General features: G+C 37.8%; 6 protein-coding genes across 11 annotated transcripts; 3 read left to right on the top strand and 3 right to left on the bottom strand.

Annotated features, from left to right (window-relative positions):
• The first annotated feature begins 15 nt into the window (after positions 1-15).
• LOC104791469 (phosphoglucan phosphatase DSP4, chloroplastic) lies at positions 16-3,581 on the top strand. 2 transcript variants are annotated; one of them, XM_010517370.3, is made up of 13 exons: positions 16-256; positions 357-480; positions 609-714; positions 873-949; positions 1,049-1,125; positions 1,242-1,322; positions 1,927-2,059; positions 2,308-2,367; positions 2,467-2,523; positions 2,654-2,749; positions 2,998-3,057; positions 3,142-3,249; positions 3,332-3,581. In XM_010517370.3, the coding sequence occupies exons 1-13, from the start codon at positions 231-233 to the stop codon at positions 3,455-3,457; spliced, it is 1,131 nt and encodes a 376-aa protein (XP_010515672.1). In that variant the 5' UTR covers positions 16-230; the 3' UTR covers positions 3,458-3,581. The 2 variants fall into 2 exon arrangements, with proteins under 2 accessions (XP_010515672.1, XP_019082466.1); XM_019226921.2 differs by having other exon boundaries at positions 105-256; positions 573-714.
• Positions 3,582-3,770: 189 nt separating this feature from the next.
• LOC104791468 (uncharacterized) lies at positions 3,771-6,586 on the top strand. 5 transcript variants are annotated; one of them, XM_087453336.1, is made up of 5 exons: positions 3,771-3,935; positions 4,029-4,408; positions 4,499-5,603; positions 6,010-6,179; positions 6,304-6,586. In XM_087453336.1, the coding sequence occupies exons 2-5, from the start codon at positions 4,275-4,277 to the stop codon at positions 6,395-6,397; spliced, it is 1,503 nt and encodes a 500-aa protein (XP_087309462.1). In that variant the 5' UTR covers positions 3,771-3,935; positions 4,029-4,274; the 3' UTR covers positions 6,398-6,586. The 5 variants fall into 5 exon arrangements, with proteins under 5 accessions (XP_087309462.1, XP_010515667.1, XP_010515670.1 ...); XM_010517365.3 differs by having other exon boundaries at positions 3,793-3,935; positions 4,231-4,408; XM_010517368.3 differs by having other exon boundaries at positions 3,804-3,931; positions 4,231-4,408.
• A 254-nt stretch (positions 6,587-6,840) lies between these two features.
• On the top strand, positions 6,841-8,519 carry LOC104791466 (3-ketoacyl-CoA synthase 15-like). Its single transcript, XM_010517362.3, has 3 exons — positions 6,841-7,220; positions 7,300-7,884; positions 7,978-8,519. Exons 1-3 carry the CDS (start codon positions 6,909-6,911, stop codon positions 8,437-8,439), a joined length of 1,359 nt encoding a protein of 452 aa, XP_010515664.2. The 5' UTR covers positions 6,841-6,908; the 3' UTR covers positions 8,440-8,519.
• LOC104791467 (uncharacterized protein At3g52155, chloroplastic) lies at positions 8,512-10,319 on the bottom strand. The gene is made up of 5 exons (XM_010517364.3): positions 9,658-10,319; positions 9,475-9,574; positions 9,207-9,386; positions 8,996-9,113; positions 8,512-8,907 (listed from the first exon to the last, which is right to left on the bottom strand). The coding sequence occupies exons 1-5, from the start codon at positions 9,830-9,832 to the stop codon at positions 8,833-8,835; spliced, it is 648 nt and encodes a 215-aa protein (XP_010515666.1). The 5' UTR covers positions 9,833-10,319; the 3' UTR covers positions 8,512-8,832.
• Positions 10,308-11,917, bottom strand: LOC104791464 (small ribosomal subunit protein cS22). Its single transcript, XM_010517361.3, has 4 exons — positions 11,221-11,917; positions 11,024-11,125; positions 10,628-10,930; positions 10,308-10,545 (listed from the first exon to the last, which is right to left on the bottom strand). The coding sequence occupies exons 1-4, from the start codon at positions 11,536-11,538 to the stop codon at positions 10,507-10,509; spliced, it is 762 nt and encodes a 253-aa protein (XP_010515663.1). The 5' UTR covers positions 11,539-11,917; the 3' UTR covers positions 10,308-10,506.
• Positions 11,918-11,928: 11 nt separating this feature from the next.
• Positions 11,929-20,620, bottom strand: LOC104791463 (clustered mitochondria protein). The gene is made up of 28 exons (XM_010517360.3): positions 20,449-20,620; positions 19,944-20,240; positions 19,797-19,858; positions 19,428-19,617; positions 19,199-19,339; positions 18,945-19,101; positions 18,668-18,861; positions 18,458-18,559; positions 17,811-17,946; positions 17,588-17,716; positions 17,045-17,360; positions 16,848-16,952; positions 16,470-16,697; positions 16,249-16,398; positions 15,657-15,791; positions 15,404-15,574; positions 15,238-15,324; positions 15,018-15,152; positions 14,738-14,875; positions 14,557-14,625; positions 14,289-14,447; positions 13,971-14,027; positions 13,851-13,891; positions 13,636-13,755; positions 13,230-13,539; positions 13,046-13,153; positions 12,866-12,937; positions 11,929-12,720 (listed from the first exon to the last, which is right to left on the bottom strand). Exons 2-28 carry the CDS (start codon positions 20,233-20,235, stop codon positions 12,316-12,318), a joined length of 4,209 nt encoding a protein of 1,402 aa, XP_010515662.2. The 5' UTR covers positions 20,236-20,240; positions 20,449-20,620; the 3' UTR covers positions 11,929-12,315.
• Between the last annotated feature and the right edge of the window lie 3,148 nt (positions 20,621-23,768).

Genomic DNA, 23,768 nt, shown 5'->3' with positions numbered 1-23,768 from the left:
CTTTACGTAAGAACCAAAAGTGATTGCATTCCCGGTGCGGACCGTGGGGTCCCCAATGGGATCGTCGTGACCGTCGGAGTCACACTCACCAAACACATTTTTGGACCTTTAATTAATTGAAAATTATTTTTATCACCAAAGATCTTTTCTTTTATCATCATAGACTCAAAAAGAGTGTAGTAGCTTCGTCTGCTTCTTCTCAGATTTTTTTCCTTACACTCTCTCAAAAGATGAATTGCCTTCAGAATCTTCCCAGGTATCTTCTTGCTTTTCACAAAAGTAGCAATCTTTTTTTGAAAATGTTGTTGATTTGATTCGATTTTGAATTTTGTGTGTTTGATCGTTACTTATTTCAGATGTTCTGTCTCACCTCTGCTGGGATTTGGGTGCAATCAAAGAGATCTTTCTCCGTCTTCTTTGAAGATGATGGTACCATTTCCGACCAAAGCCAATGATCCTAAATCTCGGCTCTTTTTACAGGTTTTTCAATGATCCATATTCCTGGCTGTTTTCACAAGTTAATCAGTACTTTTGAGAATGTTGTATAAGTAGATTCCTTTTTCTAAATCAAGAAAATGTTGAAACTTGTGAAAATGCTTGGACTGAAGGCGGTATCAGAGTCAAAATCCAGCTCAGAGATGAGTGGTGTTTCAAAGGAGGAGGAAGAGAAATCTGATGAATATAGCCAAGACATGACTCAAGCTATGGGTGCTGGTAAGTCAAGTTTACCTGTATATGTTTTAAACCATTCAAACTCTATTGATGTCTACCAGTTGTTGCCTGATATTGGAATATTAATTTGGTTCATTAGATTTTGTTTTCTACTCCTATTGATTTGTGCACTGATTGGTTCACATGTGTTTTCATTTCAGTTTTAACTTACAGGCATGAGCTTGGAATGAACTACAATTTCATTCGTCCAGATTTAATTGTTGGATCGTGCTTACAGGTCTTTTTTATAGTCAAATGATGATTTCTTTTTTTTTTTATGGAAGTGTGTTACTTTATTGGTGTTCTTACTGTCTGCTCTGCTCTTCTTAATTGCTAGACCCCTGAAGATGTTGACAAGCTTCGTAAAATTGGGGTCAAAACCATATTTTGCTTGCAACAAGATCCAGACTTGGAGTATCCTTCCAAAGCCCTCTTTTTCTGTTCATGTTTATGTTTTCTTCAGTTTCCTTCGGTTTGGGTGAGAAAGAATGATCTGCAGTGAAAAAAAATACCTTGACCAATACTTCCAGATATTTTGGCGTAGACATAAGCAGCATTCAAGCATATGCTAAGAAATATAGTGACATTGAGCATATTCGCTGTGAAATCAGGTAAGGCCTTGGTAAACCAATGAGACATCTTTTTGATGATCTAGCTGTGAATTTTTGATATATTGGTATTAGCGGACGCTAATGAATTGAGGGAGAGATCATGAGTTGATTTTTAGTTTCCTTAAGACCTTTCTTATTGCTTCTACTTCATGAAAAGCCTATGAGGTAGGGTGTTTTTTTTTCTTCAAAATTATCTTTTAGGCAAGGGGACAAAAGTTCACTGTTGGAGGGTAGTTTCAGTATCCTTTTAGGAAAGCTATCTTTAAATTCCTATTGTTTTGTCAGTAAAGTATTATACTTTCTTTTTCTCTTTGGGCTCTTTACTTTTATCACTTTTCGTAGGCAAAATGAGAGCCAGTACACTTTTGTTTGTCCACCTATGTCTATTTGCGAACTATAATAAAGTAATGTGGAAGTTACTCATCATCTTAATCTCACTAATTCTTTTTACTCCTAAAGACTTGGAAGTTGGAACCACCATTATCCCTTTTCATCATATATGATATATATGAGACTGTTCAGGAGCGCATGCGTAAAAAAATTCACCATGAAGGCACTCACTCACAACGTATGGCTTGAAACATTGTAGTCTTTGATGTAACAGAGACTTTGATGCATTTGATTTGAGAATGCGTCTTCCTGCCGTGGTTAGTATACTATACAAAGCTGTTAAGCGAAATGGAGGAGTTACATATGTGCACTGCACCGCTGGAATGGGAAGGGCTCCTGCAGTTGCGGTATGTTTCAGAAACTTTGTTACTGTGCTATTCTCTTTCTCACCCTTTTGTTTCTGTAGCACATCCTTCACTGTGATTATTCCATGAGCGTAAATGTATTGCTTTTCAGTATTGAAATTGAAACAATGTTTCAGTTCTTGGAAGACTGTTGCAAACAGTAGTTGTCTTATTTTTATGTGTTTTTTTTGGTTGACTAATGAAGGAATGAACAAGTGTTGCCTTTATGCTTATATTAATTTCAATTTCAGTTGACATACATGTTTTGGGTGCAAGGCTATAAACTTATGGAAGCTCATAAATTACTCATGGTAAGATACTAATGTACTTGTGGTTTCTATTTTCTCCACATGATTTTCTTGATACCTATATAAACTTATAAAGTAACCCAACATGTTAATTTATTGCAGAGCAAAAGGTCGTGCTTTCCGAAGCTGGATGCTATCAGAAATGCAACAATTGATATTGTGAGTCATCGTTTAACTTTCACAATGCTTGCTATGTTAAGTTTATCACTTCCATTGATTAGCGTTAGTTACAACAATTTTTGTTTAGTTCCTTGATTCCTGATTATTGTTTCATATATGAACATAAAAGCTCACAGGACTCAAGAGGAAGACTGTTACTCTGACACTGAAAGATAAGGGGTTCTCCTTGGTAGAAATTTCTGGCCTTGACATTGGATGGGGACAGGTGAATATATTTCTTCTCTTTTTTTTTTAATTAAATAATATATTATGATGCCTTGCTCTTATACTATGGTGTCACATATAAGCTTCAAAACTAGGATACACATTTCTCATTGCTACTGAAAAGAAATGCTTCTCTGATAAAAGAATTGGAAGAGATAAGGGTTGCATATCAGAGAAGCATTTGGGATTAAAAATATGTACAATGCAGATATTTTGTTCTAATTTTCACCATTTTTTCCCTTGATGTAGAGGCTACCTCTAACACTGGACAAAGGAACAGGATTCTGGACCCTAAAGAGAGAACTGCCTGTGAGTTTTCGTAATGAACTGGAAATCTTAGTGTCTGATTTTGTTATCATTTTCTGACTAGGGGGCCACAATTTTGAAACGCAGGAAGGACAGTTTGAATATAAATACATTATAGATGGTGAGTGGACACACAATGAGGCTGAACCGTTTATAGGACCTAACAAAGACGGCCATACCAACAATTACGCAAAAGTAAAATGTCTCTGTCTCTTGAAACATAGATTTAATGAATGAGTTACTAATGCTGTGATGTTGTTGTGTACTAATGAAACAGGTAGTGGATGATCCAACAAGTGTGGATGGTGCAACTCGGGAGAGACTATCGTGCGAAGACCCTGAGCTGTTTGAGGAAGAACGGTCAAAACTAATCCAGTTCTTGGAGACTTGTTCTGAGGCTTGAGAGTTAAAGAGCATCCGACTAGACTATGTGAATGTACAACTTACTAGTAACACACACAATAAAATGCTTCGTGTAACATACAGTAATGTTTTAAGCAGCAAAAAAAAGCATGAAGTTAGTTGAATTATGTTCAAGTATAATATATACATAGAGTTCATCACCATGTGAAGAAGATTTGTGAGGGTCGAAATTGATTACTGGGTAGAAAGTAGTCAAAGTGAAATCAGTGAGGGTCTACATTGATTAAAATAAAGTATTTGGGGTCAAATTGAAAATTAAATAAAGAAGTAAGGAAAAAGAAGATGACGATTTTGCCACAAAAGTTAAAATAAATTACCCAAAACTCCCGCTTGCGCCTCCCAACAACACACACTCGCACACAGTGGTGTTCTGTTGTCTGTGTGTACTGGGGCGTAGGGTTTTAGTCCATTTGCAAAGATGAGTCGTGAATTCTAATCTCTCTCTCTCGCGGTGGTAGGTAAACCCTCGTCGTCTTCGTCTTCTTCTTCTTCTTCTTCATTTCTTATCTCTTCGTCTTTATCGATGGAGTTTTTGCTTTTCAATGATTCAGTTGGGAATTGTCCTCTCTCTTTAATGTGTTAAGAATTCTGATTGAGAGTCTTCGTTGTGCTATCTGCTGTTACAAAATGATGAAGTAAACGGATCTGTCTTAAGGATTTTGTTTATTTGGTTAGACTTGTACTGTGTGGATTTTGTTTATTTGGTTAGACTTGTACTGTGTGGGTTCTTGTCTGATTCTGATTTCACTGTAGTTCATCTGCAACAGGATATATATAAAAAAGGATAAAGAGAGAACATGCAATCTATCAAGACTAGTTACGTTGGGCAAGTATTTGCTCTAGCTAAGCCTCACGATTCTGGAGGCAAGAGGACTCGTAATCGGATTCCCAAAGAGGAGAGAAAAACACTGGTGGAGTCTTTTATTAAGAAGTATGAACCTAACTCTCTTCCTCTAACTAAAATTTTGATTTTTTTGCCTTTTTTAATAATAGCTTTTTGTAATTGGTGTTTTGTTTTCAGGCATCAGAAACTAAACAATGGGACTTTTCCTTCACTTAGCCTCACTCACAAGGAGGTGGGTGGGTCTTTCTACACTATCAGGGAGATTGTCAGAGAGATTATCCAAGAGAATAGAGTTCTTGGTTCTGGTGACTTGGTTCTTGAGGGAAATGGCTCCTCTGACCGTTTGCAAGATCAGGGTCTTTCAAGTTCAATCATGATGGATCCTGTGCCCCCTTTATTTTTGTCCCCAAACGGATTCCATTCTGCATCAGATCAAAGTTATGATTTTTCTTCCGAGGCTGAGGAGATGAAGTCACCTGAAATTGGTAGCCAGGCTGCTCCAGAAGACAGAGGATCTGATTGCAGGGAAGTGAACGGAAAGAAAATTTTGGAAGAAGACATAGGGCTCGTAAACCAGTCAATGGACTCCACTGACATATCCATGACTCAGCTTGCAGCATCTAGCAGTGAAGAAACTGATATCAAGCGTGCTGCAGAGCTACAAGATATAATGGATACAGTGCAGGATAAAGGACTCGATGTGGACAACAAAGACGAAGAAATTGAGGAACTACCTTCCATTGAATCAGACGGCACAGAACTTAACAACGAAGAAAGAGTGAATGATGCTGAAGCAGCAATGACCGAAACTGTGAACATAACGGTGAACACATTAGGCACAATTGATAAGCCAGCAGAAACAGTTGGTGAAACTGAAACATTTCCAGTAAGATCTGTAACTTCAACGATGGACTCACCGGATGCACAACTTAGTGAGTTGGTCAAACTTTGTGAGGGTGAGAAAGGAACTAAGACAGAGGTGGAAGCTGATAGCAGCAAAACAAATCATGTTGAACTTGGGGAGATTTCTTCATCCACTTCTCCTTTACTTGAAGAAAAGAAGACTGAGGTCATTGTTGAGAAAAGGCCAAATCATATTTCAGTCCCTGTGGAAAAGAAAAATGGAGAGAAAATTGTTAATCCTGCTTCAGTAGATGTTGAATGTGCTGACACCGAAGGAACAGTGGTTGTGAATCCTGTGATTGGCAACATCCATGAGACTAAGGAATTTAGTAATGGGTCATTGAAAACTGAGCAGACAATGACAACGTCTGGCACTGAGGTAAGCTTCACCAAGTATATTTATGTTTTTACATTCTATTGCATACTGAAACAAAACAGTCTTTATGGATTTGGTGTCCAGGCAAAAAAATTGTTTGTGTTCAGCAGGTTGTCCTAATTTAGTTATGTTGGCTGCAGGATTTCTTAGTTAGCATCTACTAATTCCTTATTTTAGTTTAGGATAAGTATTTCATGATCCTGGCAGAAGAACATTAGTGATGACATAACCTCTTGAATGTTTTTAGATGTTTTGGTAGTCAATTTTTATGCTCTAACTGTGAGATTAAGGTCTGTATATATATGAGAAGCTGTTATTTGTACTGTTCTTAATAACTGAGTTTAACTACTTGGTACATGAAATATCCACACAAGGATGATAACTTTGTAACCTTTTAATTTTGTAATAGTCGGGAAATCATAAGCACGACAGAGCAAAAATGGAAACTATGAGTAGCTATACCGGGAATGAAGTGGCAAGTGTAGAGAAGAAGGCAGCCATGGAAAAAGTTAAAGTCGATGCTTCAGATAGTTCCAGCTCTCAAAAAGAAAACAATGCAACATTGAACAGAATTAAACCGTGAGTAAACACGCTCTGAATTCTCAATCTTGTTTTGGGGTTGTTGGTTTATTGTGTTTGGCTCTCCAGAGGGTTTCACATGCCTTACCTTCCGTTCTTCTTCTTTTTTTTCTTTTTTTTGCAGTGAATCGTGGAAAGGGGAAAGACGAGAAACAAATCCGCTTTTGGCAGTTCTCAAATCTTTCTTGACAGCCTTTGTGAAATTTTGGTCCGAGTAATAATATTGCAGAGATCTGTTACATTAGCTTTTAGTAGTTTTCATTAGTGAGAGTTAAGGTTAAAATAAAATATGGTTTAAAATGTCATGTACAATTTTTGTGATGAGTGCTTCGGTTATATGTAATGGGTTGAATCTTCTATTCAAATATAGTCTAATGAGAGAGGAAACATCAAAATTCTGAGGATAATCCTTTTAGAACATTTCAACACACTAGCGTATCTAAACATCATGGATTCCAATTCTTAGAACCAGCAAAATCTCGAAGTATTTGATTATCTTGTTTGTTGTATTAGATTTGCCTGGAGAATGTGAGCTTACATCTCATTGGTTCATTGTTAACTACATGAACCGAGCTTTGGTTTAGTTACACCACACCAACTGAATGATGCAGCAAAACCCGCCACTTCAACGGTAACATGCACCAAAGAAGCCATCTTTCTGTTACAATGACTCATATTTTTATTTGATTATTTAAACAAAGAGCACAAGGTTTTGATGCTTATAGTGAAATGGAAAAAGAGGCAACAAAGATGGTGAATGGTGGAGTTAAGTCAAAGTCACGCAAGGGCCTTCCTGATTTCCTTGGATATGTGAATTTGAGATACGTCAAGCTTGGTTACATTTACCTTCTCTCTCTCTCCCGTTCCTTTTGTTACTTCATTCCTCCTTTTCTTCTTCTCTTTATCTTCGTTTCTAGATTTCTCCCAATCTTGGCTTTTCCTTTATCCATCTTATTGCTCCTCCTCATCTATCATTTTCTTACTCCTTCCTCTGTTTTCCTTCTCGATTTCTCATGTTACCGCCCACCCGATCATCTCAAGGTCATGTCTCTTCCCTCTCCATCTTTCTTGACTCTCTTTCTCCTTCTCATTGTTGTGTTTGTGGGTGAAAATTGTACAGATCACAAAAAGCGACTTCATCGAGATGGCAATAAAGTCTGGTAACTTCAACGAGACTGCCATCGAGCTTCAAAGAAAAGTGCTGCAGCAATCAGGCATAGGAGAGGAGAGCTACATGCCAAGAGTGGTGTTCAAGCCTAGTCACAAGGTCAATCTTCGTGATGGTCGTGAAGAAGCAGCAATGGTGATCTTTGGAGCAATCGATGAACTTCTTGCAGCGACAAAAATCAACGTGAAGCACATCAAGATCCTGGTTCTAAACTGCGGAGTCCTCAACACCACGCCTTCTCTATCAGCCATGGTTATTAACCATTATAAACTGAGGCATAACACAGAGAGCTACAATCTTGGTGGTATGGGGTGTAGCGCCGGAATCATAGCTATTGATTTAGCCAAAGATCTTTTGAATGCTCATCAAGGCTCTTATGCTTTGGTGGTGAGCACTGAGATAGTGAGCTTCACTTGGTACTCAGGCAATGATGTCGCATTAATTCCACCAAATTGTTTCTTCCGAATGGGAGCAGCTGCAGTTATGCTCTCTAGTCGGCGTATCGATAGATGGCGATCCAAATACCAACTTATGCAGGTGATAATAACAAACAAAGTAACAGTTTGGAATTCTCTTGCTCTGTTGCTTGGTTTGACTAATGATGACACTGTAATTGATGAAACATAACAGTTAGTAAGAACCCATAAAGGCAATGAGGACAGAAGTTACAAGAGCATGGAGTTGAGAGAAGACCGAGATGGGAAACAAGGACTGTATATATCTAGAGATATAATCGAAGTTGGTCGCCAAGCACTCAAAGCAAACATTGCAACACTTGGTCGCCTTGAGCCTTCTTTTGAGCATATATGTCTACTGTCATCGAGTAAGAAAGTGCTTGATGAGATTCAAAAGGATCTCAAGTTGACGGACGAGAATATGGAGGCATCTAGACGGACACTGGAACGTTTCGGGAATACATCAAGCAGCAGTATATGGTACGAGCTGGCTTACTTGGAACACAAAGAGAAGATCAAAAGAGGTGATAGGGTTTGGCAGATCGGTTTCGGGTCAGGGTTTAAATGCAATAGTGTTGTATGGAAAGCCCTTAGAAACATTGACTCTCCAAGGCACAATAATCCATGGAATCTCTAAGGATTCGTCTATACCCCAACTTAAACGTTAACTACAGTGTATGATACCATTAATAAAAGGAAACAGAGTCACTTGGTAAATATGCACACTCAATTTATATAAATAATGTGATTGCATTTGAACATCTCTGCGATGCTAGGATCTTACATAAGGCAAACATCCAATAAAGAGATGCAATCCACTCTTGCGTTGTTCATCTCATCAGCTAAAAACTAAGCATAGCTACATGGTATTGAGAATTGTACACAAGGATGAAACTTAACCACCTTTTATATATTGTGTAAACAGTAAAGTAGTTGTAAGAATGATACACTGTAGTAGCAGAAGCTGCAAGCCTAGAGGAGAAAAGCAACCATGAAAAAATGGTATACTAGAAGCTTCGGATGCTTGCTACTACACATAGATGCTACTATCTGGAGCCACTACACCCTCAAGTTTCCATCCGCCAGTCCCCGAGAGTGCAAAAGCCTGTGATGGGCAAAAGAAAGTTTGGTGACTCCAGAACAAAGAAAAAGCAAGCTCATGAATATCTGAAAAAGGGATGGAATCTACAAACTTCATCCCAGGAGTCACCAAAAGCCTGAAGCAAAGCAGCATTGCATGTTTTCAACTTAACAGAAGCTCCAGAGAGCATAGAGGCTGCTTCTTCCCAACCTTTATTATGCCCCATACACCTGTGTAGCAATTGGGTGAAGAATTGATAAGACAGCACAAAGAAGATGAAGCAAATAAAGAGTGACAGAGAGAAACTAATAATTAAAACTAACATGACAGTAGTAATGTCAGGTGTTGAATATTTGGAGATAATCTGATGAAGATGCTCGGCTGTTTGGCCGTCCATAGCAGCAATGGAGTAAAAGCTCGGAATGAAATGTACATTTGCCTCCATAAACTCATCCACTTGCGCTTGCATTGACTTCAGTGTCTCCCGAGTTCGAGTGGCGTCGCTGTGAAATGAAACATTTTACCACAATTTCTCAATCACAGAAACGAAAAAAGCAATTTGAGGAACTTAGGGTATTGGAATTAAAAAACCTTGAGAGAATGAGTTGGGGAAGCCAGCCAAGTGAGGAGAGGATTTGAGCAACCTTGGCAGCATCAACTTGTCCGGCTTTACTTAGAGGACGATCATGGTCTATCCTTGACACACATAGAGAGACATAAAGGTTTGGTTTTTTTAATCAATTTTGAGGATAAAGAAGAGAAAGAGAAGATTACCTCTGAGGGAAACATCATCCCAGGAACTGTGAGCATGACGGAGAAGGATAAGACGGCGAGAGATTGGTGTAGCAGCAAAGTCAGTGGTCGCACGAGGTGGAGCAGTTGAGCAAGGATTAGAGCTCCGATTTGGGATGGAGATGAAGGAAGGAGGAAGACTCTGTAAACTAAGCATCTCCTGGCTCCGCTTTTACCTGATTCTATTAAGTGAAAAGACTGGTACTTTATTGCGTAATGATAAAACACAAAAGCAAATTATGAAGATAAGGTCGATTGATAAAAAGGTAGAAGAAGAAGGACCCAGAAAGAGAAAAAAAGATTTGAACTTTGAGATTTCTGAGAATTCGTTAGTTGAGATTCTGATCAGTTTTGCCTACGAAATCTCCGATGAGATTCGACTGTGTCTCGAAGCTCTGGTCTTCCCTGACCGTCGGTATAAGTTATCAACTAACTTAAGCCAAAGGTATAATAAATCTATAACCCCAAACGTGATTTTTATGAGCAAGCTTCACTCTCACTTCCAACTTCCAAGTACGGACTTGATCATGTTTGTCTAACATCAATTTACATATTGTCTAGACAGGATCGATCAGAACATGAATGTTCCATTGCATTTCTCTTGAGTTTGTTTTAACCTACTATGCGTATCATTGAGTTCCATCAACATCTTTTCAACTTTAGAATGAATACAAGATATTTCCTTGGTTATCATCATTGAGTGTCAACATACTTTTTTAAACTTAGAAAGAATACAAGATGATGATACTATGCTCTAATGATTTGCATAACAAACTCCTCAAAAACGATTCTTTTCACGCTCTTATGATGTCAAAGGCTCGTCTTACACTACTACGCCTTATTCACCCGAATCTTCTGTCCTTCCAGCAACTGCAGTTTAAAATCTCAGCGTGAGAAAAGGTTTGATTCTGCACACTCTATATTTGTAAGTGAAGAAGTATGAAACACTTACAGAGTTGTTAAGAGCCAAAATGGCAGCTTCCACATCTTCTTCTGAAGAGAACGTAACAAATCCAAACCCGGTAGATTTCGAAGTTCCAGGTACTCTTGAGACCTTGGCACTTACTACTTTCCCTTTCTCAGAAAACAAATTCTCAAGCATCTCTTTTGTAACAGTCTTTGCTAGATTTCCAACATACACTTTGTAAGGGCTATCTACAAATGCGGAATCTTCTGACTGAAGCAATGATAAATCAGGAGACGATGCTATAGGTTTCTCTGTAATGTTAACCTTTATCTCACGCCCTTCAACGGTCTGAGGTAATATACAAAACATACGCTCTGTCATCTCTTACAACTTAAAACGAACAATACGAAGCAATTAGGGAGTTAAGAAAATAGCTCTTACATTGCCATTCAATTTCTCAACCACAGCATTGGCATCTTCAACTGATTTCATTGTAGCAAACCCAAATCGGCGGCTTCGTCCTGAATACTTATCATACATCACCTGATTAAAAAACCAACCCCAAAACATGACCTCAAATCACTATTCTTGATGCGGGCTAAGTAACTAAAGAAGGAGATGTAATTAAGAATAAAAACCTGAACTTTTTCAACAGCACCGTGTTCTTCAACAAGTTTGGTGAGCTGCTCGTTGTTCACGGTCCTGGGTATGTTACCGATGTAGACACGCCTGGCGGCTTCTGAATTAGGGTCCAAAGTGGCGGCTTTTTCTTCTGTCTCCATTACTGCATAAGGAATGAACCTTGTTCTAGAGCTCCGGGAGATGGTTCCGGCGAGAGAAGAAAAGGATTTTGAGGAGAATACATTGACCCGTGTTAGCGAAGGGGTGAAGGATTCGGACTGGAATGAGAACACTGTAGGTTTGATTGAAACAACATTTGTTAGAAAAGTCGCCATTGTCGGAGGGAGTGAAAGTGTTGATAAGGAAGAAGAAGAAGAAGGAGTTGTGGTATCATTAAGTGTCTCTCTCTACATTATCCATTAGCCGTCTCTCTCTCCTAACCTCTTTGAACAATTGGGCCTTAAAAAAGCCTTAACTTTGGGCCTAGAAATCTTCTAGAGGGGGAAAGCTGTGACAGGACCAGAGTGACCGACTCTCTTTGAGCCTCGCTCGACTCGTCCCGGCTTTGACGCTTGGTCGGTTGGTCCTACTTTGAGCCTGTCTGCTGTTTGGGGTAGACCCGGGTTGTGGAAGACTTAAGTTTGAGTAGGGTTGATCGCTTTTGGTTTAATGGTGGGTGAGATTTTAAAGTACTCACACCATCTAGAACAAAACAAGCCAACCCCTAAAACAAAACAAGATACTTTTATTATGTAAACTATTAAGCATCCAAAGTGATGCTGAAAAGACAGTTACATTTATAACTGTAAGATTGTGAGCTTATTCTAGTACACAGGGCTAGTAGTAGTAACTAGAAAAATCAATGACGTTTTTGCGGAATAAAATTACATCCGTAGAAAAGTGTGGGGAAAAAGAGAGAAAAACAAAAAAAAAACCAGACATACCTGGATGGAGGCCTTTACCCAAACCAAATCATTGAGAAACATAATGGGAAGAAAACAAAGCTTTTAAGGTACAAAAGTGTTGTCATGTAATGAAATCAGCAAGTGGTTTATCGACTTCCAGCGACAAAAAACCAAACTTCACTACTTAGAATCCTGCACTTTCCTTTCTTATTTTTTGGATTTTTGCTTCTTCCTATCCAAAGATGCTAAACCGGCACCTAATCCTGCAGGAGCCAGGTTCTCTGTTTTCCCATTTTCAGAGGTTTCTTTCTTCTCTTGTACCTTTGCCTCCCCGTTTTCTCCACCTTTCTCAGAAGAATCTGTGGTGGCGGTATTGATCATGTTTTGGAGTTGAGAGAGCGGTGGCATGGGTTGAACTGGAACACCACCATGTGGGCGAACCAGTAGCCCCTTCGCAGCTGCTTTCTTCCTAACTTCAGCTGCAGCCCGAGCTGCTCTTTCATCAAATCCTCTGCCCCGAGGTTGAGTCTCCCCAAGGACAGCCGAGTTCAGTGCATTAGACCTCCCAGTAGCTGCTGCGTTTTGGAACGCATGTATCAGGTCTGGATGTGCCTATTGCATACCAATCAGGAATATGATTTCATTAGTATTTCGGTGAAGAGCCTAATTATGTATATGTTCCAACTCTATAGCATCATTAATAAAGGAGTTTTTGATTTTCAGTAAAATACGCCAATATCTAAAGCCGCGAGTATACCTTTAGGAGATCAATAGCCTTTTGTGTGTTTGCTGCATTGGCTGCCTGTCCTTTCTGCTTTTGTGCAGTCATCTGGCACAAAAAAACAACCAGAAAATTTGAGATATACAACCAATATATCTCATAAAAGAACAACCATAAATAAAAGAGGTTCTCCTAGTCATTATCATTGCATCAAACCTGAAGCTCGCGCATCTTAAACGTCTTCATCCAGTTTAGAGAGTCTCGTGTCCTAGAATCATCGTCTCCCAATTGTTTGACAAGTATGTCATAGGTTTTCTTCTCATGCTGACAAAGAAAGAAAAATTAAATCAGAAGGTGAGACAGGTAGAGGGTCTAGAAGCCTTTAGAAAATTCTTAGTACCTGGTGTGAGAGCTTGAATGCGCCCATACAGTTGAATGCAATGGCAAGAGCGTGATAGCATACTGCAGTCTGAATGTGTTCAGCACCAAGAAGTCTCTCATTTTTCTTCAAAGCCTCTTGAAGATAACGTAGAGCAGTGTCCATTTTGCCCATGTCTTGATACATCATGGCAACATTTATAAATGTAGCTGCAACATCTGGATGATCAGGGCCAGATGAAAGGCCAAGTAGAAGCAAGGCCCGACCCATGTTCTGTAGAGCAAGTTCTGTCTGATTCAGTCCATGGTAGAAAAGAGCCATATTGCCATAGCTGCAGTATTAAACATTTAAGTCAACGGCTGAAAGTACAATAATTTCAAACTCAGGTCGAGAGAGAATATAAACACAAATGAAACATAGTTGATACCTGTGAGCAGTGTCAGGATGGTCCAACCCAAGGCATCGCTCATTTATAATGAGCTCCTTGTGTTGCTGCATTATTGCCCCAGCCATATCTCCTGCATGGTACAAAACCATGGCCAGGTACCTGAAAAGCGAAAGAAGACAAAAATCTTAAGGCAAATAAAACGGAAGTCCATAGATATTTTTCCAGTATAAAACAAAAATCAGCCAGAAACATACCTGCAGCAGTTTGCAACTTCCCTGTGCATAGGACCAGTCACCTGAATCAGAAAAAATAACATGAGCACCTTTGGTGATATATTATTTTGACAGTATAAGATGCATATACAGACTACTTACCTGTTGAAGTATCGAAAATGCCTCTGAAAAGTATGTGTAGGATTCACTAAGCATGCCCTACAAAAGTTTTAATCATTTTGGTAAATACAAGACAATGAGTTTTCGCCATGATGCAACTGACGCAAACAAAAACAAGAAGCTTATGGAAGAGTTGAATGTCAACCCAAATCAATATAAAATTCTCTCGAACTTATCCAATACAAACATATTGTCAAGAATTAGCAAGCAGAAGTATCACTGCTATCAGGATATAAGAGCATAGACGAGCACAACAATGTAAACACAGACGGAATAGCTAATGTGAAATAACAAAGGTACCTCAGCCAGTTGGACCTTCCCCATCTCAACAAGATCTTTAGCCTCAGAGCATACAGGCACAGAGTGCTTGATTACTGGCCGAATATCCAATATATCGGATGTCTCAAAAGGCGATGTTGCACTAAAATCGTATTTGTGAGCAGCAATACTGATACCAACCTATTAACAGAAGAATGGAGAGATTAATAACAATAACGAACTGGCTAATCAGGGGTTCCCTCATAAATAAATTATGAAGCAACGAGAAAAGTGTATCTACTTAATATACCTTTTGGCAGAGGTTACGAAGAACTGATACTTTTTTAGCTGTAGTTCTTGACAGCTCGGGCAGCTCAAACTGAAAATAGACTCACATCAATTACAGATGCTTAGGTAACCCAGAAGGTAACAACACTTCCATAGACAATGAATTAAATGATCTTAAACTTGATAATGACTCTTTGGCTTACCTCATATTTGGCTTTGGCAAATTCCTGAATGTCAGACCACAGAATGTTGGAATCAACCATCATATACGATGAGAAATTTTTCTTTGCAGAAGCTTTTCCTTTCCCTCTTCCTTGAGCCTTCTTGGTGACGGATTGATCCTGTCAAAATTCAAGGGTCAGGAAAAATAAACAGGATTTGGTTCATGAGAAACTTTTATCGATGGATGCAAAGATTAGTATCCTACTTCAAGATGAACAAACATAGAACTATAATAAACAAATTATGATAGCACACAAGAACCTTCTTTTGATTTTTGGCATGCGAGCTATTGGCGCTAGCTTTTCCACCAGCAGCTTGATAGCTTCCGAAGAAACAATTTAGGAAATGAGCTACTGCTGATCCAATATCGTGGTCCTCTATATCTCTTAAAATGTCCTGCACAATGATGTAAAAACTACTATAAGCTTGTCCACAAATACCCCAAATCTTATAGTATGATTTTTACAACATTCAGAATTACCTTCAAAATATGCTTTGCTGATCTCACGGTAATCTCATTAAGACATAGATCCCACAAATGAGACAAATGCTTCACCCCATTAGCAACCTGGTTGTGCAGTGCTTCAATTAATATAGCCAAACATGGAGATAGCTACCAAAATCATAATGACAGGTGACGAACTTACTCTTCCAATGTACCGAACATTAACACCATGAGCATGGAGTGCTTCTGTCAAAGTTTGACCATCCATTGGAGAAACTTCGAGAGTGCAAAGATCTTCTATAAATTTTGGAAGGACCACATCCACAAGGTATGAACTAACTTTCTTCACATTTTCTTCATCAGCAGCTATCTCCTGTTTAACCCAAAAAAGAGTCCAATCATGTAAATAAATTGTAAATATCTGAAAAAAATAACTTATAAGCAATATAGCCTACCTCTTGATTGCCACCTAGTGTGAAGTCAGTGAAGACATTGGGGTTAAATGCAATTTCATCACATGATTTGGCACTTTCAGAAGACTGGGCTGCAGAATCTTCGGTGGTGGTATTTTCCTTTTCAGAAATAGTTTTCTGTAATGAACTCGCAGATATCAGCAATGACAGTTTCAACTCAGATACAACTGTTCTCAGACATTTCTATCCAACAGTAGAAAGCAAGGATGGGAAAGCATCTCAAAGCAAAAACAAAAGAGAATTCAACAACCCATTCCAATTGTATAATTCAGTCTAATATAAGTTAAAATGTTATTTCTATCATTGTTACAGGGTTCAATCCTATTTCGTATTTTGTCTATCTGCCTTTTCACTTGAAAACATTCTACGTCGATACAAGTCGAAGTGAGACACAGCATCCCCATAAACTAGTAGCAGTCAGTGCACACAATAAACAGAGTATATCAAGCAGATGTAAAATGCAAAATATCAGCATAGCATACAAACAGCCACTCAAAATAGAGACATCAATTAGTACGAAATAAGCTAAAGCTTAATGCACATATCTATCAGGATCAAGAAGTGAAACATATACCTGATCAGAAGTTGAAGCCCCATTTTCCTCTTCATCTTTCAATGCATCACCAACTTTAGAAGTATCAGCAGTAACATTAGAAGAATCGGAAACGATATCAGTCCCTTCGTCAGTCTTGGTTTTACATTTTGATTTTTCCAGTGATTCCGCCTTCATGAAGAAAATACATGTTAACAGAAAAGTCAAGTGTATACTCTCTCTAAGGAATAAAGAATTTGTACCTGGCAAAATGATGTGATCAGTTCTGGTCTTAGGACACAAAAGCGTGACTCTGGACCCGTATAATTGGCATCACGAGGCGTCACTCTCATCAAGTCCAAGAGATAATGCCTGTTATCACTCCCAACAATCCCCTTGCACTCTACTGGTGCAGCCAACTTGAAGACATTTTCGGATGCATCAATGACGGAATGTTCCTTAATGTGAAGAAGTTTTGCAGCCTCTAGCACCTGAAGAAGGGATTAATCACGATTAAAGAGTTCAGCTAGGAATAAAGCAGTGTTATAATAATACACAGATATTTATCACTAATATGTAGTTCTAGAGTTTTCACATTCAGCCTACATTATCCAACAACAAGACAGACTATATCAATTTACCTTAGCATGAAAATCTTCATTCCAGCATATTTTCTTGCCATTGTCGACTGAACCATACAAAAGCGCATCTGATTTATCCCCTTGAAGAATTCCCGGTAGCACACTCTAAAACATTTTTTTACACATTAAAATGCACACAAGCAAGACACATACAATCTCAAGAATAAGGACTTGGCAGTTCAAGTATTAGAACAAACCTGAGCAACAACCCTATGACCTCTGTAATCAATAATGGCCATTGCCAGATTATATAGCCCTGGGACATCTGCTTCTTGATATAACTTTGTGCCTTTCAAGTCATTGTTTGCAGAAGCGTATGTTGCCTGCTCATTTTCAACAAGTGGCGCCTCATTGCAGCTGTTAGGCTCTTCATTATCGCAGGTTCCTTCCGCGCATGAAACCTTTTCAGATGAGGACACCTTCTCAGTCACTTGATTAGATGCACGTTTCTTGGATAGCTGTTCAACATCGGCATCAACAGCAAAACTGAAAAATATATTGTTGTGCACATACCTACAACAGTATAACAATAACAAGTTTTTCAGATATACAAAAACTCATGCATAAACGCAAATCTGTAAAAGGAAAATATTAGATGCTCTATCATTTCTCCACTTTTATAAAAACAAAGGGAATTACTCAACTGCCAAAAGTTTCACGCAAGACAAAAGCTAGAATTAATAAAACATATGTGTTGCCTATGGAGAATCAAATATAAAGGCCAAACAATTCACACTGACATGTGCAGACATTCTGGATCAGTTGGGTTTATAGGTGGTATGCATCGGCTGATTACACCAATAGCTCCGTTAAGCGCTGCATCGACAAAGTCAGAAGACACTTTGTAAAGTGCCCTGTCACGTAAGATCCTGCAAAAAAAGGAAATGTTTAATAAAGGAATAGAATCCCACAAGAATAACTTTATGCTACCAAAAAATCAATGTAGTCAAATATCACATGTACCTCTCCTGAGGAGAAGTGTGAGGGAACTCTCTGCATGATTGCAATTCTTCATTCCAATCTCTTTGCATACCAATCAGCTCACTACCATAGGAAATGGTCAATGCTTCTTCGGCTCTAGCTGCATCGCGCTTGTGATCTGAGTCCAGATACAAGAGTCCTTGCTCAGATATAACAGAAATAAATCTTATACAAGTGTATCTTTTGTAGAAATGGGGAGCCAAGGCCAAATAGTTTCGAATTTCCTAGTTTATCAATCACATATAACAAAAATTATCTTCTCATACATCAATAGTTATAGCAGAAGTACATGTTCAACATATAAACCAGAAAATTAGTACGCTGTCGATAAACAAGCAACACAATTGACCACATATTACCTCTAAATTAATTTATAAAAATTTGTCAAACGAAAAAACACCAGAATGATATTATCTAAGGTAGTGCAAGATACGTCTTGGGACTTAAGAGTCACAAAAGGAACTTCTAAAATATATCACATATAATGCAATCAAGATCAAGGCAATCTTTTACCCCACTACTATGGCTTCCATGTGAATATTTTAGAAACATTATTATCACTGCTTAAAACAGGATCACACATAGTAACAGCCTCTGAAAAAACAAATGATCTACTAAATCAAACTCACCGGGAACAGGATACGTTCTTAGCCATGAGTGTGGTGGCAAAAGCGATTGGACATTTTCAAACGGATGTGCAGAGGCTTTCTTTTCCATGACTTCACGGAAAGCTTAAAAATTAAAAGAAAAATAGAAGCTAATCAACAGACTAAAAGCCTATCACATCATAAAGAGTAACTAATAGACTTAAGAAGAATGGTGTCTATACTGTTTCCCACCTTTTTTAAACTTAGAGCTAAGTTTTTGCAATAGTCCAATCAGTGTCGCAGCTTCTAATCCAGATTTGCTTGGCCTTGGATCGAGAATATTCCCTGAGCTAGAATTAACATAAAATGTTTTTGTTGTGCCCGTAATGCAGTACTTGTTACCTTCCAATGACACGACATCCAGGTATATTAAATCTCCTACAAGCCTGAATCAAATAAATTCATAAGAAACAGCACAAAATGGTAAATTTATGGCTTTACGAAATTCTAAAAATAGGTTGTTCTATACCTTCTGTGGCTGGGAGGAGGATTGAATGATGAGAATACAATGTTTTCCACGCATTTGATCTCTTCTGATGCAGAATTTATCAACTTCCTGAGAGAGCCAGGCACATCTTCCATAAAACCCAAACATTCAAGTTCTGGAACGTCAGACTTTGGTTTATCTGTTTCAAAATAGAGGCCATAAAGAAATCGTTCGAGATCACATGAAAAGATTAGTAAAGCAAAACACCATCAGGAAAAAAGATTCAGATTCAAAACCTCCAGGATTCTGAACTTTGTTCAGTGCTGCGTCATACTGCAAGGCAAGTGTTGTTGATAGGGAAGAGTGAAGTGTTGAAAGAGACAAAAGATCTCTGGCTCGGTGAACATGAGCCCTGATAGATCTATCGTCATACAATGCTGTCCAAAGAAACAAAGCAAGTCAACTTTCAGTTTTAAGTCTCAAAAAAAAAACAAAAAGACGAAGAAAAGGACAAACTTAGCATACCTGCAACCATCTCTAAAGAGCAACCACCAGTGGTAATGTCAGCTACTTCGGAAATCTCATTGTAGTCTTCCAAATGGTGAGTCTCTCCATCTTTATTGCGGAGTAACAACTCATAACAAGTGAAGTAGCACGTTTCTGGAGCATCAAGAAGGAATTGCCTTATATCCATCACTGAGTCTCCAGGATTCAACTGTAAACAGATCCATTGGAGAGATTCAATAATAATTCACACCAATATAAGAAAAAAAAAAACAGTTGGAAAGGGTAATGCTTTACAAGTATTAAAGCCCTGGAGAAACTGAAACACTAATTGACTGGCCAATAGTATATAAGCGAGAAAGAAAAAACAAAAAAAAAAGTCGAACTCACTTGAAGCTCCATTTTACCCGCACTTTGTGTTTTGACAGACACAGGATAAAGACGGAGCTCACCTGTAAAAGCCAAAGCATATTACACATCAAATTGGAGAGATATAATATAGATTAGGTGCTTCTCAGAAAACGCATTAGAACTAACCTTGCTTGGGTTGGGCATCGTTATTTGCTACTTGTGATTCGCTTTCGTCAGCCTTAGGAAGCGGAGGAGGAACTTCATTGGCTTCAGGCACGACAGAGTCAACAGCAGCAGCATTGAGGGTGCCATTATCGGGAGCAGGAACTGTAGCTGTAGCAGGAGCAGGAACAGAAACAGGAGCAGGAGCAGTAACAGGGGCAGTGACAGGAACATCGGATTTAACATCAGTTGAAGTGGTGGCAGAGCTCTGAGCAGCCGCTCTCTTGGCCTTCGATTTGTTCGACTTCCCAGCCATTTCAACTAATGGAGTAAAGAATCAGAAACGATTTCAAAAAAAAGTGATTGAATTGGAGAAATAAGAATCATTAGACGGAAACAGAGTAAAAGAAGCCAATACAATCCAAAAGGGGGAAAAAAAGTCACAGATACGTAGTGAGATGGAGAAAGACCAATTCGCAAAATACTAAAAGTAGAGGGTAGTGTAGAAGATCTAAAAGGGGAATTTTACCTGGAGGGGGTCAAGAGAAATGGAGCGACGGCGGAGAGAAAGCGGCGGAGTAGTAAACAGATGAGGTTTAAGGAGGGTTGAAGTGAAAGAGGCGGCTGATGATGTTCTTCTTTCTTTTCTTTGTGTTAGAGCTGCTAGTAGTTTAGTAAGAGAGAGACCAATCCTTAGATTTATTTTCTAATGGGCTTTGTTTGGGCCATTTCAAGAGCTGGAAATAAAGATACCTGTAATTTATTTGCAAATCATTGAATTTATTTATTTTTCGTCAAAAAAAAAAAACATTATTTAAGCAAGTTTAGAATACATTCATTATACACCACATTAGATCACAATTAATCAATGCCGGCTAATCCAATCCATCATCATTTAGTAATTTAGTATCGATCTAATTGCTTCAGATTCCTTTTGGATTGTGGCGAAGTAACTAATAATAAGAATCCTCATCATTCTACTTGACAACTATGGTTTTGTGGTGTGTGCCATTTCAATAAAGATAGCCTGTTCAGTTCCACTTTACAACTACGGGGTTTTGTGGTGTCATTACCGCTTTTTATTAAAGCTTTTAGAAGTCTTTTTTTCTATATATTGATAGTTTGATACCAAAGAAGTATCTTTTTTTGTTTAGCAAAAAGTAATATTTGGTTTATAATGGAGTATATGTACAACAATTCCATAATCAGTACTATAATAGCATATGGGATTTTTATTAATAATGTCATTTTCATTCAAAAATTTCTCCCAAATGCCAGTTTTTTGTTCTCCCGTCAAAAATGTCAGTTTTGTGGGGTAAGTAGAGAACAAAAAGACCAATATACCCTTGAACTAAAGAAATAGATGATTTAAGGAAAAAAAAAAATTGGAGGAGTGGTGAATTTTGCAGCATAAAAAGTCACATATGTTGAACTTATGGTGGACCAGATCTAATGCTCAATCATGTTTAGTCCATCTCCAATTTGTCCTTTGACCTCTAAAGTTGACCAAATCTGCTTGGTTTGACTCTACTTGTCCATCACCAGGTCTGATTACGTATGTACCAATCTTATTATGCCTTTAGTGGACCAGATTTACTGCCCGAAAAGTTTTTGTCCACCACATTTATGTCCTTCGTTCTTTAGTAGACAATATCCGCTTGGTTGACAACATTTGTCTATCCCAATTATGTCATTCGCTCTCGTAATGGACCATACCGCTTGGTTGACGATACTTGTCCATCAGTAACATGAAACCATTTTCTCCACCCTGCAGGCTTTCTGCCGCAAACCAATCTCATTGTGCCTCCGGTGGACCAGATTAAACGTTCGAACAGGTTAGTGGATAACATTATGTCCTTCCGTCTCCTTAGTGGACCAATCTGCTTGGTTGACAATATTTGTCCGTCAATAACTTTAACTTGGTCCACCTCTACAGGTGAAGCACAAACAGAATCGTACGACCAACCAGTGGATAAACAAGTTATTCACCAATGTAAGCTGTCATCCTCAACCAAGTGAGGTGAATATTATAGAACACTAGGGAGGTTCGCAACACCGCCGTACAGAGCGACTGAGATGGAAGAAGATGAGTATAGAGGTTCATAGCACCACCATAGAGAGCCACTGAGAAGGAAGAAGATGAGTATGGAGGATAGCAACACCACTGTGTATGGCAACTGAGATGGAAGAAGAGGAGAAGTCTTGAGCTAGAATAAGAGATCTAGGACTTGAAAAAAAAAGAGATCTGAAAAAAAAAGAGTTTACGTTTCAACTCTCAGAAAAAAGCTAAATAAATGAATTAGTTTTAGGTTAAAAGGAATAAGGGTATAATAGTCTTTTAGATATAGGCTTGTGACATGCGAGAAAAGGTTTTAGGAGAAATGGCATTGGGAAAAACTTTTGGTACTGTGTATAGCAAAACTAATAATTTTCTCATAACATATTATAGTAGCCACAATATTGATGAAAATCATTATGGCAGAAACACATCATATTAGTCGGAGTGTGCTTATGAAACATCAGTCACATAAACATATCATATTTGTTTTGGCTTTTTTTTTTGTTTTTGAATTTTTGGTAAAACAGATATTGATATAAAAAATAGATTACCGGATACATAATCATTTCAAAACAATTATATTTATGCAAGCCTAAAAAATTATTAGTTCGATGAAAAAGTGGAGAATAACCATCTTTAGATTTATAGGCTTATAGTTGATTGGTTATGTTTTCCTTTTGCATACTTTTTTATTGGCTATCAGCCTATAGGTACAACTCCAAAATGTTTTTAGCATAACTTTAGTTAGTAGTAGTACAAACAATAATTGATTAAAATAAGTTTGTAAACTGTCTTCTGAAGAGTTTTAGAGCATGTGATATTTGCCAACCACAACTTTGAAAATTATTATTAGAAATCTAAATATATGTATGAATAATATAAGAAACAAAGCCGATTACTAATGCTAAAAATACTAATGTCGGCTGTTAACGGTAGAGAGCAACGAGGTTAGAAAGAGATGAGGTTTAAGGAGGTTTGAAGTAAAAAGAGGCGGCTGATGATGTTCTGACTCTCTTTTCTCTATTGTGTTGGAGCTGAGTTTGTTTAGTAAGAGAGAGAGAAAGAAACAAAACTAATCCTTCTTTTGGGTTTTGTCGTGGTTTTTTTTTTTTTTTTTTGGTAAAACAAATATTGATATCAGAAATATATTATCAGATACATAATAATTTCAAAGCAACCATATTTATGCAAGCCTAGAAAATTATTACTTCGATGAAAAGTGAAGAATAACCATATATTATATTTTGATTTATAGGCTAGTAGTCTATAGGTACAACTCCAAAATGTTTTTAGCATAACTTTAGTTCGTAAAAAACAAAATTATTGTTTGAAATGAGCTTGAAAACTGTCTTCTGAAGATTTTTAGAGCATGTCAACCATAACTTTAAAAATTGTTAGTACAAATCTAAATATATCTATGGAATAATATAAGAAACAAAGTTGAAGATCGACACTAAAGAAACTGATGTCGGACCGTAATGGTAGAGAGAACTGATTTTTATTTTTTTTGAAAAAGAACAATGTATGAGGCTTTTTAAAAGCCGGAAAGAATATTTAAGTTGAAAAGATGCGTAAGCTGGAAAGATGCATAATTTATTGCAAAGAATGTAAAAAAAAAAATCATCTGAATTTAAGCAGATCACAGTTAAACACTAACCATAAGATGTGAATAGTAAATGTAAAATTAGACATATATATCTTAACATATCATTTGCAAATATCTTTAAATGACTAAAAGTAGGAAAAAAATAGACTTATCATATATCTGATGGTACTGATTAAAAATTATA

Source organism: Camelina sativa, chromosome 6, assembly GCF_030686135.1.
Source record: "Camelina sativa cultivar CO46 ecotype springtype chromosome 6, ASM3068613v1".
In the NCBI taxonomy this organism is placed as follows: Eukaryota; Viridiplantae; Streptophyta; class Magnoliopsida; order Brassicales; family Brassicaceae; genus Camelina; species Camelina sativa.
The sequence above is the reverse complement of the archived record's forward strand: the minus strand, read 5'-3'. Positions and strand labels throughout refer to the sequence as shown.